The sequence below is a fragment of the Anabrus simplex genome, chromosome X, assembly GCF_040414725.1.
Source record: "Anabrus simplex isolate iqAnaSimp1 chromosome X, ASM4041472v1, whole genome shotgun sequence".
In the NCBI taxonomy this organism is placed as follows: Eukaryota; Metazoa; Arthropoda; class Insecta; order Orthoptera; family Tettigoniidae; genus Anabrus; species Anabrus simplex.
The window spans coordinates 161,556,257-161,575,117 of NC_090279.1; the positions used below are offsets into that span (position 1 = coordinate 161,556,257).

At 40.1% G+C, this 18,861-nt stretch overlaps 1 protein-coding gene across 1 annotated transcript in view; it reads right to left on the reverse strand.

Annotated features, from left to right (window-relative positions):
• sti (sticky) overlaps nucleotides 1–18,861 on the reverse strand; it is a 252,717-nt gene that overhangs the window by 113,576 nt on the left and 120,280 nt on the right. Inside the window, exon 18 of the mRNA XM_068230935.1 lies at nucleotides 11,630–11,774. Within this exon, the coding sequence (XP_068087036.1) occupies nucleotides 11,630–11,774 (145 nt within the window). The remainder of the gene's footprint in view (nucleotides 1–11,629; nucleotides 11,775–18,861) is intronic.

Consider the following 18,861-nt stretch of genomic DNA (forward strand, 5'->3'; position numbering starts at 1 on the left):
TGGAGGGTGATCATAATTATTAATTATGGAATTAAAACAAGTTAACATCCCTAAAATTGTATTGAAGAAGAAACCAAAGACCAGGATTAGGGAACTGGAGGAGGAGGATAAAAGAATGGCATTCCAAGATTGTATAAAAAGGAAGTTTTCCAGCTAACTCATTCTTGGTTGCCAGCGTTTAGCCCTCGTGTGCTAGGGTGGGCTCATCAGTTGGTACCCTATGGGAATCAACATCTATATCATCTGATGGCCAAGCAGGCATCAATTTTTGATAATGTGACAAAGTCTCTTAGTGCATTGGCGCTGCCGGTGGCTCTAGTTAGCCTACGCAGTGGCCTCCACGGTATGTACTAGCCAGCGTATTGGTAGGTGTGCTAGGTACCAACTGATGAGCCCACCCTAGCACACGAGGGCGAAACGCTGGCAACCAAGAATGAGTTAGCTGGAAAATTTATTATGTCCAATAACGGACCATTTATATTGGTATTATAAATTTACTCATTCAGGACAAATATTTCAGATTCCCTATGGGAATCAACATCTATATCATAAAAAGGAAGTCGCCTAACACAGAAATATGAAGTGGAGAAGAAGAGTGGGACAATTTAAGACATCTGTTGAAGCAGCAATTGAGGTATGCGGAAAAACAAAGGGAAAGGTTAAGGGAAAGGGGACACAGTGGTGGACAGACAAAAGAAATAAAAGGAACAAGGAGAAGAAAGAAATGGATAAGGAAAATTAAAAAAATGAATCAGAGGGATGAGAATAAGATAGAAAAGTTACATGTGGAATACAAAAGATTGAAACTACAAGTTAGGAGGAGTACCAAGGAAGAAAAGGAGAAATGTTGGGGAGAGTCTACCAACAAAATTGAGCAAGATAGTCGAGGAAATCGGAACTATTATACACAGTAATAAAATCGAAAAGAATAAATCAAGAAAAAATCAAGGCATTAGATAGAGAAGATGGATCCATTGTACATGATGAATAAGATAAAAGAATGGCATTCCAAGATTGTATAAAAAGGAAGTTGCCTAACACAGAAGGTGATGGCAAAGTATTTTGAAACACTTTATAATGAGGATGACTGCTTGAAGGAAGAAGGAGATAAGGAAATGGAAATAATACATGGAGAAAAGGATGAGAACCCAAAAACATGGTTGGAACTTGAAGGGCACTGAACGCAATGACTAAAGGCAAAGCAAGTGGAAAAGACGAATCCAATGCTGATATGATTAAGGTAGCAGGAAGCAGTAGACTACACTGGCTATACCGAATCCTCAATGCCATATGAAAGGATGAAAGGATACCTGAAGTTTGGCAACAAGGAAGCATTGTACCATTGTCCAAAAAAGGAAATAGGAAGAAATGTGAAAATTATAGAGGTACAGTATAGTATAACAGTATAACCCTATTATCACATGGGCTAAAAATCATTGAGAAAGTCATAGACAAAGACTGAGGGATATAAAAGGAACACAGAGGAAGATCAATATGGCTTTAGACCAAATACATCAACAATAGACTTGATGTTGCCATTAATGCTTTCACAGCCCGTACTTATAGACATGATATACTGTATATCATCATCTAATATCATGTCTAATAGACTTGATATTTACAGTGTGAAAGATAATTGGAAAAAATCTGGAAAAGAACAAGGAAATCATCTTCATATTTTTGGATTTGGAAAAAGCTTATGATACACTTAAGGGATAAAATGTATGGGAATGCCTACTGAAAAGGAATCCCCAAAATCATTAACAAGATAAAAAGATTGTATCATGAGAGTAAAAGCAGTGTACATGTGGGGAGTGGTGATTGAAACATTTTATACAAAAAAAAAGGTCTCAAGCAAGGAAGTGCACTGTCGCCATTATTGTTTATTATATTGATGGATGAAATCATAAAACGTGTAAAACAGAGTATTAGTAGTGATGAAGTGAATGATTTGGTATTTGCAGCTGATGTGGTGATTTGGCGAAAGGGAGTAAGGGAAGTACAAAGAACACTGGACATTTGGAATGAAAATCTGACGGAGTTTGGAATGGTAATTAGTAAAAAAGAAAACTAGTCATGCACTGTGGAAAAGAGAAAAGGAGAAGCCAATTGAACATAGACGGAGAACGGTTAGAGAATGAAGAGCAGTTTACATATCTCGGTAGCACTATTAATGGAAGTAATTAAATCAACCCTGAAATTAATAACAGACTAAGTAAAGGCACAACATTTTATGATCAAATCAGAGAGCTTTTATGGGATGACAAAGTACCCAAGAGAACAAAATTAACATTATATAAACAGTATTTCATACCAATTGTAACATAAGGACTAGAAACGCTGGTAACTAATAAGAGACAAGATAGTAAGATCCAAGCAGTAGAAATGAAAATTTTAAGAACATCGGTTAAAAAGATAAGAAGAGATAGAATTCAAAATATTAAAATCAGAGAAGAGCTAAATATAGAACCGTTAGTATAGAAGACACAGAAAGCAAGACTGAGATGGTTCAGACAACCAAAAGGAATGGGAAAGGGACGGGTAGCAAGAAGGGAATTGGAAAGAGAAGTTAAGGGAAAGAGACCAGTTGGAAGACCGAGAAGGAGGTGAATGGATCAGATTTAGAAGGACATTAGAAAAGCTGGATTGGATGTGGCAGAAGTAATGGAGCAGGAAAAGTGGAAGGACAGAAAGGAGGGGAAGAGGCTTGTTAACCACACCCGGACGACTGTAGTGGGACATTGATGATGATGATGATTACGATGATGATGATTCTATGGTTGACCAGTTTAACAGTTCATTGTAAAAGTCCTTGCATTATCTAATATGTGCCCAAGAAGTTGCTTTATGCAGCTGAGTTTCCATGCATTTATTGGAACCCTTCAACACTGGGATCTTTCATATAATTAATTAAGCAGAAATGTTGGTGGTGTGGATGAATACCACCGTCATCCTTCACTGACAAAGGACAAATTTTCCGTGTTCCTTTTGTTGTTTTACTTGATACATGCACACTTACCTGGCAAGTTGCTGTCCTCTATTTGTTCTCTAAGCTTACACACTCCAATGTCCATTATCTGAGTTATGCTCCAGATCCAGAATGAAACGACATGCATTGAACTGCACAGAATGTTGGGTGTGGTGATGGCGGTGGTGATTATTGTTTTAAGAGGAAATATATCTGGATGACTGCCCCATCTTAACACCAATCAAAGGAAAAAATTGAAGAGGTGGGACCCCGTGAAGAATAAGAGTATTGGCAAAAGAAGAGGAGGGCTTCCTAGGTCTCATGAGACTAATCTCAAGGGAAACCAGTAAGGAAAGATGTAAAGGTCATTCCACGTCAAGTCAATACAAGATTCGTACCTCAGCATTTCAGATCGGAATTTTACCCTAAGGCCCATATTCACCAAAGCGAGTAAAAGCTTTTATCTTGGTTTAAAGCTAAGAAAACTGAGATAACAGTTACATTTGCATTCACGAACAACATTAACTCAGTTTTAAATTTTACCTGAGAAAGGTTGGCCGGTAAAACAAAGATGGCAGCTCGTAGATGGCTGGAATATTTAACTAAAGGAGAAAATCGCACCAGTAAGGAATATAACCAAGATTATGCAATAAAACACCCTAGGTGGATAAAAAGAACGCGCTACATACTTTGCTGACACTGATTTTGAAATACACCTTAGGTTCTCTAAAGCTTTGACACTGTCAATGTTATCCATGATCAAACATAACCTGGAATTCCCAAAACATAGGAAGGCCTAAAATGAATTCTCTATTATAGCTTATATCTTGTACGGTACACGCCACGATAAATGAAGAATTAAGGAATACTACCTTTTTTTTTTGAATGAAATATACAATGTGTAGGCTATAATGTTTTCTTATTCTCTATGTTGTTAATGCTTTCTGCCACCAAATTCGATAACAATTCACTCGCTTCAAAAGTCATATTAGGCTTCTCTTCTTCATTTCTGCTCAATAGCGGACATAGAGTAGAACCTCGATAATTCGAAATTGGTTAATTCAAAATCCCACCTAATTTAAAGAAGCTCTCGTTCCTGGAAACATGAGGTACGGTTTTGCATGTTATTTAAATTGTTTAAATCGAAATATGGATAATTCTTAATTTGAAGAACAATGTCGGTCCCATTACCGAAATTCAGACTTTTAATTCAAAACTGCCATGACTTAAGATCAAGTGTAGTTTCTGTGCGTCTTATCTCCATCTATACGTTAGAACTATGCTCTGTTTGTGGCTTTTAGGCAGTATTTTTGACACTGCATTAAGTGTTTAGTGTGTGTTAGTGTTATCTAGAGAGTTTATAATCGTTTATCACCTATTTTAGGCATAAATATTTCTTACTGTCGTGCCCTAAGTATCAGCCATATTGTTTTTGCATGCATTTGATCCATAGATAACACAACGAAGAGAGAAACTTGATATACCAGTATAGGTTTACATTCTTTGCCTTATGGGTCAGCCATTTTGATTGACTTGCCACCAATACCACAGTAGTCATGGAGAAGATAGACACTATGTATGGCCGTCCCGTTATTCTTAAGACTCAGAGTCTACACTCCTGATTGCGGGGACAACGTTGCTCAACGTCCGTAGGTTTTACATGAAATTTCCCTACACGTGTCCTCTGGGTGGTGCTAACTGAGCAACAACACTGGTTGCCAGATAATCCTTTGGATCTCCTGGCATAAATCACATCATACAATGGAATGTAAGTCTGAGGTCCCACTGCCTAGAAAGTTAGGTCATTGCCTGACGATTTTTCAGTTGAATACAGAAGGCATTAGTCGATCTAAATGCCAAGTATTACACAAGATCTTGGTCGATAACAACATTGACATAGTCCGCCTCCGTAGCGTAATGGTCAGTGTTATTAGCTGCCGTCCTCGGGGGCCCGGGTTCGATTCCCGGTACTGCCAGAAATTTAAGAATGGCAGGAGGGCTGGTATGTGGTTGAAATGGTACATGCAGCTCACCTCCAATGGGGGTGTGCCTGAAAAGAGCTGCACCACCTCGGGATGAGGACACGAGTTTACTTTACTAACGTTGACATAGCCCTAATTCAGGAAACTCATGCAGGAGATGTAACTGAACTTCTTTCAAGAGGCTCCATACCTGGATTTGAATTATTAGGTGCCACCTATGACAAGGTCTATGGTATTGCAACATATGTACGAACCAATAGAGAAAATGCATATATTATTTCTATTAGTTCTGATTTTGGTATCCATGAGATTGTTTCCAAGATAGGAGAAGTTACTGTGGTTAATATTTATAAAACTCCGGGGATAACTTGGCCTGCGCATGTACACCATACTCACAGTCATCCTACGATATATGTGGGAGATTTCAATAGCCATCATGAAATGTGGAAATATTCTCACAATGATGATAATGGAATAGCTTTGGTTGATTGGACTGAACAACACAACGTCAAACTTGTTTTTGATGCCAAAGATCTATGTACATTTCGGTCCACAGCCTGGAGGACAGACCACAATCCCGACCTGTGTTTTGTCTCGTCCGATAATAATCTCCAACCCTTGCCAATGTCGAGACAGGTTATGGCAGACTTTCCACACAGCCAACATCGACCAGTTCTTCTGGAAATGGGCCTTAGTATCCCAATAATAAGGTCCTTTCCACACCCTAGGTGGAACTTCAAGAAAGCTAACTGGACTCTGTTCTCGGAAATTCTTGATACATGCGTCGGTTGGATTCCTCCCATAAGGTCCAATTACAAGCGATTTGTTGGTGCTATCATAAGTACAGCAAAGAAATGTGTCCCAACAGGCTACCGTAGGGAATATGTCCCTGGCTGGACTGAGAAATATGAGAAACTTTATGAGGAATTTCTGTAAGTAACGACCGAGAAGTAGCTGATGAACTGCTATGCCAACTTGACGCTGCAAGATGTGCTAAATGGACAGAAACTGTTGAATCCATGGACTTCCAAAAATCAAGTAGAAAGGCCTGGTCTCTCCTTAGGAAGCTTGGTGGAGGCAAACCATCACACCGTACTAACGGAGCTGTTACTCCAAATCAAATTGCGTCCAACATAGTCAACACTTCAAGAACTCCTCAAAATAAACAACACAGGATCAAAGTTAAGAAGGAATTAAGAGAGCTCAAGAAAATATGCACCTTGAATTCTGAATATTGCACTCCATTCACTCCAGAAGAAGTTACAATAGCACTGAAAGATATGAAAGCAGGAAAGGCTCCAGGTTCCGATGGTATTCATCCAGAGTTCCTTCTCAACTGTGGTAAAAATGTAAGAATATGGTTAGCTAAATTTTTCACAGACATTCTTCTATCAGGCAATATACCCCATGAATTAAAGAGGGCAAAAATCATTGCTATTCTTAAACCTGGCAAACCTAACAACGAACCTCAAAGCTATAGACCCATTGCTCTGCTTAGCATGATCTATAAACTTCTGGAAAGAATTATTTATAACCGTATTTGCCATATCATTTTCAAAAACTTACCTGTTAAACAAGCTGGCTACTGCCCACACCGAAGCTGTACAGATCAGGGCCTTTCTATGACAACATTCATAGAGGCTAATTTTCAGAAACACCAGAAAACTTCAATTACCTTCGTTGATCTAACAGCAGCATATGATACTGTGTGGAGACAAGATTGATTCTCAAACTTCTACGAATCATTCCATGCCTACACATTGGAAATCTTATTAACAACATGCTCAGTAACAGAAACATCCTGGTTCAAATTGGCAATAGTATGAGCTCACTGAGGAATCTTAATAATTATCTCCCACAAGGTTCAGTGCTGGCTCCCCTTTTGTTCTGTTCATATATAGCAGATATGCCAGAGACTACATCTAGGAAGTTTGGGTAAGCAGATGACTGGGCCCTTGCTGTTAGCCATATAGACTTCGAAGTCACCGAGGATATTCTAACCAGAGACCTATCTACTATGGAACGTTACTTTCGCGGCTGGAGGTTACAGCCAAGCGCAGCAAAGACAGTAGTTGCTTCGTTCCATCTTAACAATAAACAAGCGAATAGAGAACTGAAAGTTCACTTTGATGGAAGATTACTCTCACATACCAAGTATCCAAAATTTCTAGGAGTCATTCTAGACAGGACTCTAAGTTTCAAAGAACATCTTAGCAGAACTGCCGCCAAACTCAGAACCAGAAATAATATCCTGCAGAAACTGTGCGGCACTACGTGGGGGTCAACAGCTTCTACACTTCGGACTTCTGCCCTTGGACTATTTTATCCCGTGGCTGAATATTGTGCTCCAATCTGGATAAACAGCGCTCATGTTAAGCTTGTTGATACTCAGCGCAACCAAACAATGCATTTAATATCAGGGACAATCAGATGTACTCCAACATACTGGCTGCCATCATTAAGTCACATACCACCACCATCCGTGAGAAGAGAACAAGCACTTATCACGGTGTACAATAATATGTGCAACAATTCTTCTCTTCCTGTACATCTTGACCTCCCTGTTATTAACAGGAAGATACTTCGCTCTCGCCACCCTCCATTGAATACTGCAAGGAAGCTTGCTGAAAGTAATTTCAACATGATTGACAGCTGGAAGCAATTATGGAAGACCTCTGCAACACCTGAACAGCAAGCTATGCCATGCATCACGTCTAAGCCACCAGGTTTTGAGCTCGCCAGAAAAATTTGGTGTACTCTAAACCGAATCAGAACGAATTGTGGTAGATGTGCAGACTCCCTTTATAAATGGAAGAAAATTCCATCTCCCAAGTGTAGTTGTGGTGCTGAAAGACAAACTGTTCAGCATATTATCCAAGAATGTCCTCTATCAGCCTTCTCAGGAGATCCAGCCGAGTTCCTGATGGCTACTCAAAATGGTGTAAATTATATTAGAGATACCAATCTGACATTTTGACTTAATATGTTCAGACGTAAAAATAATTTTAAAATACTTTTATTGTGACGTGATTGTAAACCATACGATAAATAATTTTTTTTAAAGTTTTTTTTTTCCAAAGTAATTTAAATTTGAAATTTATCCGCGTAATGATAGAACGCGTCTTCCAGAATGTGCTGGGGTAGATTTCAGTATTTTCACTCACTTTGGTGCGTTTACAGTGTGCTTCATATTTGCTAAGTTCGAGTAAAATCGTAATTCTTTTTATTCAGCGTTTTAAGGAAAGCCATAATATCACGTAGCAGGCAGTGTGCGGAGAAGCAGAATCCGCGAATGCAAACACCAGCGATGCTGAAAGTTGGCGATACAGTGTGGCTCATATAATCAATCCGTACGCACCAAATAATATTGTCAATGCTAATGAAACGGCATTTTCTTTTTAATGCCAAGACCAAACAAACTTACGGTTTTATAGGAGGGAAGTGCCAGTCGGGAAATCGTACAAGGGGCGTCATTGCACTGTATTGCAATGCACACGGAAGCGAGAGACTTCTTCCCCTCGTTATAGGGAAGTTAGATAAGCCACGATGCTTTAAGGTGCGTCAGGCACTTTCCGTGCAAGTACAGGACATCTAAAATGCATGCAGTACAGTAATTCAATGAATAAAGGACTTGCACAAGGGAGCCAGCATAATTTGTCCTCGTCTTTGAATCGTGCGTTTTTTTTCTTTCGATGCGTGAGGTTATGTTTACCAGCGATTTACCCAAGTGCATTATTTCAATAATGTAAATGCACCTTGTTGGATGCATTTCGAGAATAGTTTTTCCAAGGCATTTGAAAGGTTTATTTTTTCAAAGGCATTTGAAAGGTTTAAACTGCGAATCAAGGTGATTGAATGCATTAATGCGTCTTAGAATACTTTGTGACGTGGCAAGGCTTCACATTTCTGAATTACGAGAAAAACCATGGTGGGAAATCGTACACGGATAGATTCACTGTACTGTGTTCTAATGCACACGGAAGCGAGAGACTTTCTCACCTCATCATAGGAAAGTTCGATAAATCACGATGTTTTAAGGGCATCAGGTACTTTCCGTGCAAATACAGGACATCTAAAATCTATTCAGTTCAGTAATCCAATGAATAAAGGACTTGCTCAGGGGAGCCAGCATAGATTTCTCCTCATCTTTGAATCATGCCTTTTTTTTTTTTCCCCGTTGCGTGAGGTTATGTTTGTCAGTGAGTTATCCAAGTTAATTCTGTAAATGCACGTTGTTGGATACATTTTGGAAATCATTTTTCTCCATGGCATTTCAAAGGTTTAAACTGTGAATCAAGGTTAACTGCATGCAGTACGGGTTGGCATTTCTGAATTACGAGTTGGTGGTTAATTCAAAATCACGTAATTCGAAGTCCCATTTTTGCATCCCAACGACTTTGAACTAACGAGGTTTTACTGTAATTTATGACAAATTATTTGCAAGCCCCAAATGGAGTCAAAAACTTGTTTAGAATTCGATAGTGGCAGCAGCACAGCCATTTGTTTCCCGTGCATCAGTGTGAAAAATATAGGTTCAAATTCAGACTGAAATGAAAACTTAGTTTTGGTAAACCAAGATAATACGAAGCATGTTTTTTAAGTAAGGTCTGTTTTGTTGTAGACACTAGTAGTTCTTGTGCATATCGCAACGAGCGCGTGGGTCGTGTACCGGCATGCCTCGGGAACAACTGTGCTCAGTTTCAGCTCTGTAGCTAACCTGTACGGTTCTGTTCTGTGCTTTCAAAATGTTTAAGACTATCAAATCGCCCGCCGCGTGTGAGGTTCGGTCAGTGATATGGTTTGTGTCAGCAAGGAACCTGCCTGCTGCAGAAATTCATTGACAGATTTGCGAAGTGTACATTGATACTGTTATGAGTGAAACCAAAGTGCGTAAGTGGGTACCCGGTACGAAAATTCAAAGATGGCCGTGACAACGTCCATGATGAGGACCGCTCCGGTCGCCCTTCTTTGATTACGGACGATTTGGTGGCTTCAGTTGAAGTGAAGATTCGTGAGAACAGGCGCTTCACAATAACAGGTCTCGCAAACGAATTTCCTGACGTGTCGAGATTAGTGCTTTACAAAATTGTTTCTGAACACCTAAAGTTTAGGAAACTGTGCTCCTGTTGGGTCCCGAAACTCCTGAGGAACACAAAAACCAAAGATTTGAGTCTGTGATGAAGTTCTTGACTCGTTATGACAAAGAAGGCAACTGCTTCTTGAGTCAGATCGTAACTGGAGACGAAACATGGGTTTCGCATGTCACACCCGAATCGAAGCAACAGAGCATGGAATGGAGTCACACACACTCGCCTGTAAAGGTGAAGGCCAAACAGACTCTGTCCCAGAGCAAAATCATGGCATTGGTGTTTTGGGATAGGCATGGTGTTTTGTTGGTCGACTTCATGCAACGAGGAACCACTATCAATGCAGAAGCATACTGCCAAACCCTGAGAAAGCTACGCAGAGCGATTCAAAACAAAAGACGCGGCATGCTGACAAAGGGAATTGTCCTTCTCCATGACAATGCAAGACCTCACACTGCAGGTCAGACCCGCGATTTATTGGACAGTTTTGGCTGGGAAGTTTTAGACCACCCGCCCTACAGTCCTGATCTTGCGCCGAGCGATTACCATCTGTTCCTCCACCTCAAGCATCACCTCAGTGGCAACCATTACAATGATGACGACGACGTGAAAACGGCAGTGAACTCTTGGTTATCGGAGTAGGCGGCAAATATCTATGAAGAGGGTATTTTAAAATTGGTTACGAGGTATGATATGATATGATAAGTGTTTGAACAAACTTGGCAACTATGTTGAAAAATAGAGTGAAGTACGTAATTTCTGAATATAAATTTACTTTTTTGAAATAACCTTTCGTTGTATACTTATTTTTAAATGGACCTTACTTAAAAAACACGCCTCGTAAATTCTGTGGTGAATTCAGAAGTGAGCATTATCCTAGTTTTGGAAGTCTAAGCTAACCGCAAAAGTTGACTGACGTTGGTGAATACAGGCCTAAGTGGGGAGTCTAACACAAGAGGAAGCAATAACAAACTCGGCTAAGAGCCCTGTGGTCGCTAACCCATACTCCGCAAACTGAGAGGTGATGCTGATATTTAGTGTTTACAGAAAAACTACAACTGAGTAACCAAACCAAAAAACCAAACCCCAGGGCACTACAGCCCTTGAAGGGCCTTGGCCTACCAAGCGACCGCTGCTCAGCCCGAAGGCCTGCAGATTACGAGGTGTCGTGCGGTCAACACGACGAATCCTCTCGGCCGTTATTCTTGGCTTTCTAGACCGGGGCCGCTATCTCACCATCAGATAGCTCCTCAATTCTAATCACATAGGCTGAGTGGACCTCGAACCAGCCCTCAGGTCCAGGTAAAAATCCCTGACCTGGCCGGGAATCGAACCCGGGGCCTCCGGGTAAGAGGCAGGCACGCTACCCCTACACCATGGAGCCGGCCAACTGAGTAACCACATTCACCAAAGATGAGAACCTCCAGTTGTTGCTCCTTTTAGTCACCTCTTATGATAGACAGGGGATACTGTAGATGTATTCTACTGCCCCAGTCGGTGTGGGGGGGGGATTAGTGTTGGGCCATTACTAGGGTGGGACCAATACAAAAGCAGGCATTAAGTTAATATGAATGGGGGAACTAATCTGTTACCTTTTTCTTCTTGGTGTGTTCAGCCAAAGTACTTTGAAGGAAGTCAATTAGCTTAGCCTGCTGCTGTAGAGTAGCATCAGTCTTGATCTCCCGATGTTTGTGGAACACTTGCAACTCTTCCATGGCTGCTTGAACCTCAGAAAGCCTGCAATGACACAGTGCAAATCTTGTATTTACAATGTTAAAAGTATTTGGCCAACAAACAGAAGAGGAACAGCAAGCCTTGTATGGAGGCTATTCCTGAATGTAAAAATTATTACTTATAATTAGAGTTTGTGATTTTTAGCATTTGCGATAAATGCGAAATATGTCGAAACTTTGTCAGTGTATGTGCCTTCATCTTATATGAGCCGTACGAGTGGTTTTTAGCGATTTCGAATTAGCGATAAAATGCGAAACTCGCAGTTTTATACGAAATAAAAATGTATCTTTTTAAAAACGATGCATTTTTCTTAAAAATAAGATATATGTTGTTATTTATTTCAGGAGAAATAATTATTACGGCGCCCATTGCGATCATAAAGCGGTAACATGCTTTGACGTACACTTCCGTCCTGCTGCATGGAACATTTATAAGTTCATTATCGCAATTAGCTGGTCGGAGAGATTTATTCTCTCTGTTTTGCAGCCTACCCGATTGATGTCAGATGATACCTGAAGCTACTTTCTCTGTGTAAATAGTAATTCTGAGCTGAAATACGGAAAATAAAAAGCACCTCATTTTGCCGCTCTTTGTAAACAATCATGGCGGCATCCAAGCGCGGCATGGACGAGTTTATTCGTAACTGCTTTGAAAATAGTGATGTTGAAAGTGGAAATGATTCTCTGGAGAGTGAAAATACTTCTTCTTATTCTTCTTCAACTGACAGTGATGAAAGTGATTCCGATTTCAGTTCTGAGATGATAGTGCCAATTGAAACTACGAGACAAAACCAGAATGCAACAAGAGCGAGTGAGAAGTCTAGTTTTTTTTGCTTTACGTCGCACCGACACAGATAGGTCGTACGACGACGATGGGGCAGGAAAGGCCTAGGAATGGGAAGGAAGCGGCCATGGCCTTAATTAAGGTACAGTCCCAGCACTTGCCCAGTGTGAAAATGGGAAACCGCGGAAAAACATCTTCAGGGCTGCCGACAGTGGGGTTCGAACCCACTATCTCCCGGATGCGAGCTCACAGCTGCGCGCTCCTAACCGCACGGCCAACTCGCCCGGTGAGAAATCTAGTAAAATTATAATTGGAATTATGATCTTGTTGACAATAAGCCTCTTTCTGTAACATGTAAACCAGTTTTGGAAATTCATTCTATAGTGGGGAGGGGGTTGGGTAATAATCCGAAGAAATGGACGTAGGGAATGAATTTCTTACCCCACAGTTATGGGATCGCGTTACTAAGGAGACCAATGCCTATGCTTCTACATTTCTTGCTAATTTATCTGCTTCCCTTGAAACCAGTAATATTTACGAACGAAAACATTAGTTTCCTGTTACTATAGACGAGCTAAAAGTTCACTTTGCTTTGTGTATTCTTATGTAGCCTATGTGATTAATCAAATTTATGTTAAAGTGACGAAAAAATAAATGGTATGTAAGGGAATATTTCCTTTCACAAGTAATGGTAGGCCAAAGGGTTTCTTTCACTGACTAAAGAGCACTGCAAGGAACAATCAATCAAACAGCAAATACACTTTCAAGCACCACGTTCGTTGACCCTTGATCATAGTTGGTTATTCTTGACATTGGTGTTGAGTAGTAGTTCTGTTTAATACGGTAGCGTTTTATTTTATTGTCTGGTAACCATGGATAGAAGCGAAGTGACGATCAAACAGTATGCCGAAAGTCACAAATCGGGACATTTTTATGTAAGCGATACAGATATTGATGTGCCGACTCTGCAATCAAAGACTTGAAGAAGAAGAAAAGAAATGTTTTTCAGTCCTTCCTTTGCCTTGGCAGCCCTTCTGTCCATTTGGGCCTCTACGAACAGTGTCGATGTAGAGTCGTTTTTAGCGAGTACAACATAATTGTGACTGATAAGCGGTCTCAAATGAAGGAGGACACCTTTTAAGCAATTGGCATGTTGAACTTTAATTATCATTGGAATTCCTCTTCCTTGTAGGTGTGTTGTACTGTGATAAATAAATACATTCAGAATAGTATTTTTCACTTTGAAATTGTGTTTGCAAATTTGAAAATAAGCATATTCCTGTGTGTGCGTTAATACTTCTTGCAGTCTTATGTTGATGTTTGTCTTATTTTCCATAGTGAAATCAAAACTGCGAATTCAAAACTGCATGACGAGCAATGTGTGATTAAACAGTATGATTTTACTCCCAACTGTTGTGTGTGCAGTTTAGCAAATTATGCCTATTTTCAATCAATTTGCTACAAAACGCTAAATTTGAGAAGTTTAGATGCTACAAAACGCTAAATTGGAAAATCAAAACGCTAAATCTCTGATTTTTAAATGCTATAAACCACGAACTCTACTTATAATGTAGTCCACTGAATAGATATCTTAAAATCCAATGAAATATATACCGTATTTCACGGCATAATCGTCGCACTTTTTTACCAAAATTTTCGAAAAAAATTGTAGGGTGCGACCATTATACGATGAATATTTAATACCAGTATTTGTATTACTCAAAAAATGTATTTATAACTAAATTGTATTTGATACAAATTTAAGATGCACGTAATACTCGCGTTTATACATCAAAATAATTAAAATAGTCTAAAACAAAATTCATAATTTTTCGCAACAATTCGGCGAACGTTTTTCCAACTTGAAAATAAAAATGAACGTATTAAGTTAATTTGTCATTAATTTGAGTATTAAAGTTAAAATATTACACTTGCAAAAAATTATCGCTTTGTTGTGAAATGCGGACTTACCGGTACGCAATTTATTCCAAATCTTCGGTGTCGCTGTCGCAGGTTTCGCTATCTTATGCGCCGTCCTCGCCTCTGTTAATACCATTATCAGATTCTTCGTCTCCCTGCCACACTGCGTCATCTTCGGAACCGTCTAGTGCATTCGAAATCCCAGTCCTTTTGAAGCTCTTGGAGACTAGTTCAGGTGGTATAAGATCCCAACTCTTCTTCACCCACGAGCATAACAAGTCCAAGGGTGGACGCCTGATATTTCCGGCGGGCGTCAATTGCTGATCGCCGCTCATCATCCACTCGTTGTAAAATCGACGTAAGTGGTCTTTAAAGGGTTTATTAACACATACATCTAGTGGCTGCAAAACAGATGTTAGGCCATCAGGAATGACTATCTGTCGTGTCTTATTTGTAGTGAGAATTTGCTTCACTTCGTTCACGAGGTGACCTCGGAAACTATCTAAAACAAGCAGAGCTGGTTGTTTTAGTAGTGCACCAGGTCTTCTATTCCACACAGTTTTAACCCAGTCCAGCATGAGTTCTACGTCCATCCAACCCTTTGGTTGCACTCGTACATGAATTCCACGGGGAAACTGTATATCCTTAGGCATCGTTTTCCTCTTGAAAATGATGTAAGGCGGCAACTTTCTCCCGTCAGCTGTAATGGCTAGCATTGCCGTGCATCGCAACTTCTCACTACCGCTGGTTTTCATTAATACACTCCGTGATCCTTTTAGCGCAATAGTGCTGTTGCGAGGCATATCAAAAAAGATTGGAGTCTGATCGGCATTACCGATTTGAGAAAGCAAGTACGAAGTTTCCTTGCGCAAACGTATGACAAATCGGTGAAAATTTACAATCTTGTCCGTGTAATCAGCAGGCAACTTTTGGCTTAGTGTTGTTCTCCTTCGCACTGACAGATTGTGTCGTCGCATGAACCCCTTAATCCACCCACGAGTCGCCTTAAACTGAGTTACCGGTATGTTGTGTTTGCGCGCTACCTCCTGTCTCTTAATTTGTAACATTTCATATGATACACTGCAGCCATTGTTACGTATTTCACTGACGTACATAAACAGTTCTTCGTCAATTATAGGAAACTTCCCTGTTTTAGGCCCTCTAAACGCGCGTCTAGAAGGGTTTGTGCTTTTGAGCTTGTTTTTTACTTTCCGCCAGTCACGCACCAACTTTTCACTCACAGAATTTTTTTTTTTCTGCAGCTCTGTTCCCGTGCTGTTCAGCGAAGGCAATTACGCTTAGCTTGAAGCCCGCAGAATAGTTTCTATATTTACCCATAATCGCTTATAAATGCTTCACACGTTAATGTTTTGCGATATAAATGACTTTCCGTAATTGTTCACTATTAAAACAAATTATTTCTGCAAACACCCAAAACACAAATTAAAAACTTAAATTCTCACGCACACATGTCTACAATAATCACGTAAATCTGAAACAAATACATGCATCTGTGATCTGTCCATTCCAGAGCAGCCAATACTGTTAGGCAGCAAGGAAGCATGCAACAATTTATCAGTTTAGCCAAATACTTTAATAAAGTATTTGGTTTAACTCGTTGGTTGGGACACACTACTGCGCTTGCGCAAAGCTCGCAAACCGGAGCTCTAGCTAGCGCGGTGTAGATCTACTGTATAGTTGACTGTAGAGGCGGCAAACTATCGATAGTAATCGCCATCGATATTTTCCGATATTATGAGCTCTACTATCGATTGTAATCGATAGTTTTCAAAAAGTGGAACGAATAATATCATTATGCCTGAAAATAGAACATTTATTGAACACAATACACAAAAAATCAGTAGAAAGCACAACTATTTCATGCTATGTAATTTCTGAAATTGAAATCGGAATTACTCATAAATCTCTTCATTGACCACCCGAGAAATTCTCGTTCTGCTGCAGTGTTCGTTTTGCGATCGCCCGACATTTTCTCAGGTATTGTAATATATTTGGAAAAATGTTTTACAGCAGTCTCAGCAGATGGCAGGAGAGTTTTCAGTTGCTTTCATGATTTCTTTGACCTAAAATGTGCATACATAAAATCTCTGATAATATATCAATCATATTTTTTGTCCCGTATTGGCATCAAGTCAACTAAGGTTAGGTTGTATGGAGAATCCAACCTTCCAAAATGCTAAATAGTATGTCTGCCGGCACTGAAGTCGCAGGTACACAAAGATTCTTAAATGCACACCTATGAATTGGAACAAACTCTTCACCAGTTAACTGCAAACAGCTGCACAATTTCTGTTAGCGCGAAAAATAAGCCAATGACGAAAAAGAAAACTGTCGTTGACTATCGATAGTAGGCAACTGACTATCGATGCCAGACGATAGTGATCGCTATCGATAGTTTTCCGCCTCTAGTTGACTGTATTCCGAGACGTCAGTAACAAACATTCATTTTTTTCAATTTCTTTTAAACATACGGTAATTAGGTTAATATTTCTTCCCAGTTATTGATGATTTTACATTACATTACTGACGAGTTTATAAAATAAAACTTTAATAGCATTGGATAATAATTATCTTGACTGCTTGGATAAAAGTTTTCATCCCATGCCCGGACACTTATGACGTAGTAGTAAGATAAGAATCTAGCGATGACAACTGAAACATCGTAAATAATTCGGCTGAATAATTCCGTGGAAATCTGCGTTATCGTCTTGGATTTCACTTCGTGCGCAATAACACAGGAGCCGGCCCCATGGTGTAGGGGTAGCGTGCTTGCCTCTTACACGGAGGCCTCGGGTTCAATTCACGGCCGGGTCAGGGAATTTTACCTGTATCTGAGGGCTGGTTCGAGGTCCATTCAACCTACCTCGCCGGTATTTCCTGGCGACGTTGCCGATAAGCGATAACTTACAGCCTTACGTATTTCAAATGGGAACTCATATGTAGGTCGTGAATAAATACTACACTGTCTCGCGACCACGTTGTCAAACTGCCGATAGCCTACCGGTAAGCATAATATGTAGGTGGTGAATAAATAGTACACTGTCTCGCGACCACGTTGTCAAACTGCCGATAGCCTACCGGTAAGCATAATATGTAGGTGGTGAATAAATAGTACACTGTCTCGCGACCACGTTGTCAAACTACCGATAGTCTACCGGTAAGCCATGCGTCGTACATATACCGGTATTATTTATTTATACGTTGTGCAACATGTCGCAAACGTGACTGTGTTGCCAAATTGCCCATAAACCATACACATATTTAAATTGCGCATTCATGTGCAACTTAGGTTGCAGTTCCATTTACCTTTTAACCAGATTAGTGAACAAAATTTGGACGTGCGACGATTATGTAATTAAAGGTTTAAAGTCCGATTTTTGTATTGAAAATAAAGGATGTGACGATTACGCGGTGGCGACGATTATGCCGTGAAATACGGTATTTTTAACAAATATTCAAGAAATACACTGAAGGCAATTTCAGGACGATACCGGTAAGGATAAAGATCAGGAGGCCACCTGAATGTTGGCTAGCAAGCTAGAAGAGGTGGTAGTATACAATTCCTAATCAGTAATTTGTGTGCCAAAAGTATGGGTTCAATTTCAAACCTCACCACATTACTAATATGGAGCGAGGGCATAAGGCGCCGTCAATGGCGATTTGTCCACCAAATAAGAACGTTAAGCCTTGAGCAGACTTCTTGGCACTATTTGATAGAAGTAGGCTGTATGCTGACTATGAGTTTAACCCTCTCCCTACCTCATTAATACCATCATCATCATCATCATCATCACACAATATGCAGTCAGGAACACTGCACACACAAACGAATACACACCGATGCCTCTGAGGCGAGAGTAATTAACTCTATGATCAAAGAGTTGCACACAAATAAATGCCATTTGCTTTACGCCACACTGACACAGATAGGTCCAATGGCGACGATGGGACAGGAAAGGCCTAGGAATGGGAAGGAAGCGGCCGTGGCCTTAATTAAGGTACAGCTCCAGCATTTGCCTGGTGTGAAAATGGGAAAGCACGGAAAACCATCTTCAGGACTACCAACAGTAGAGTTTGAACCCACTTTCTCCCGGATGCGACCTCACAACTGCACGCCCCTAACCGCACGGCCAACTCGCCCGGTCACAAATAAATGAAGATCACAATCCGCCCATCATTATGGCCAATGGATCATATGCCAAGTACCTGTGCATTAGAAGAAAAAAAAACATACACAGGATAAAGATCAGAAATGTTGATGAGTACTGAATATAATTTTCTATCACAATAGTTTGGAAACGAAAATTTTACACAAAAATAAAAATTCCAGCCAAGGTTTAAGTAATAAGGTGTTAAATAACACTTG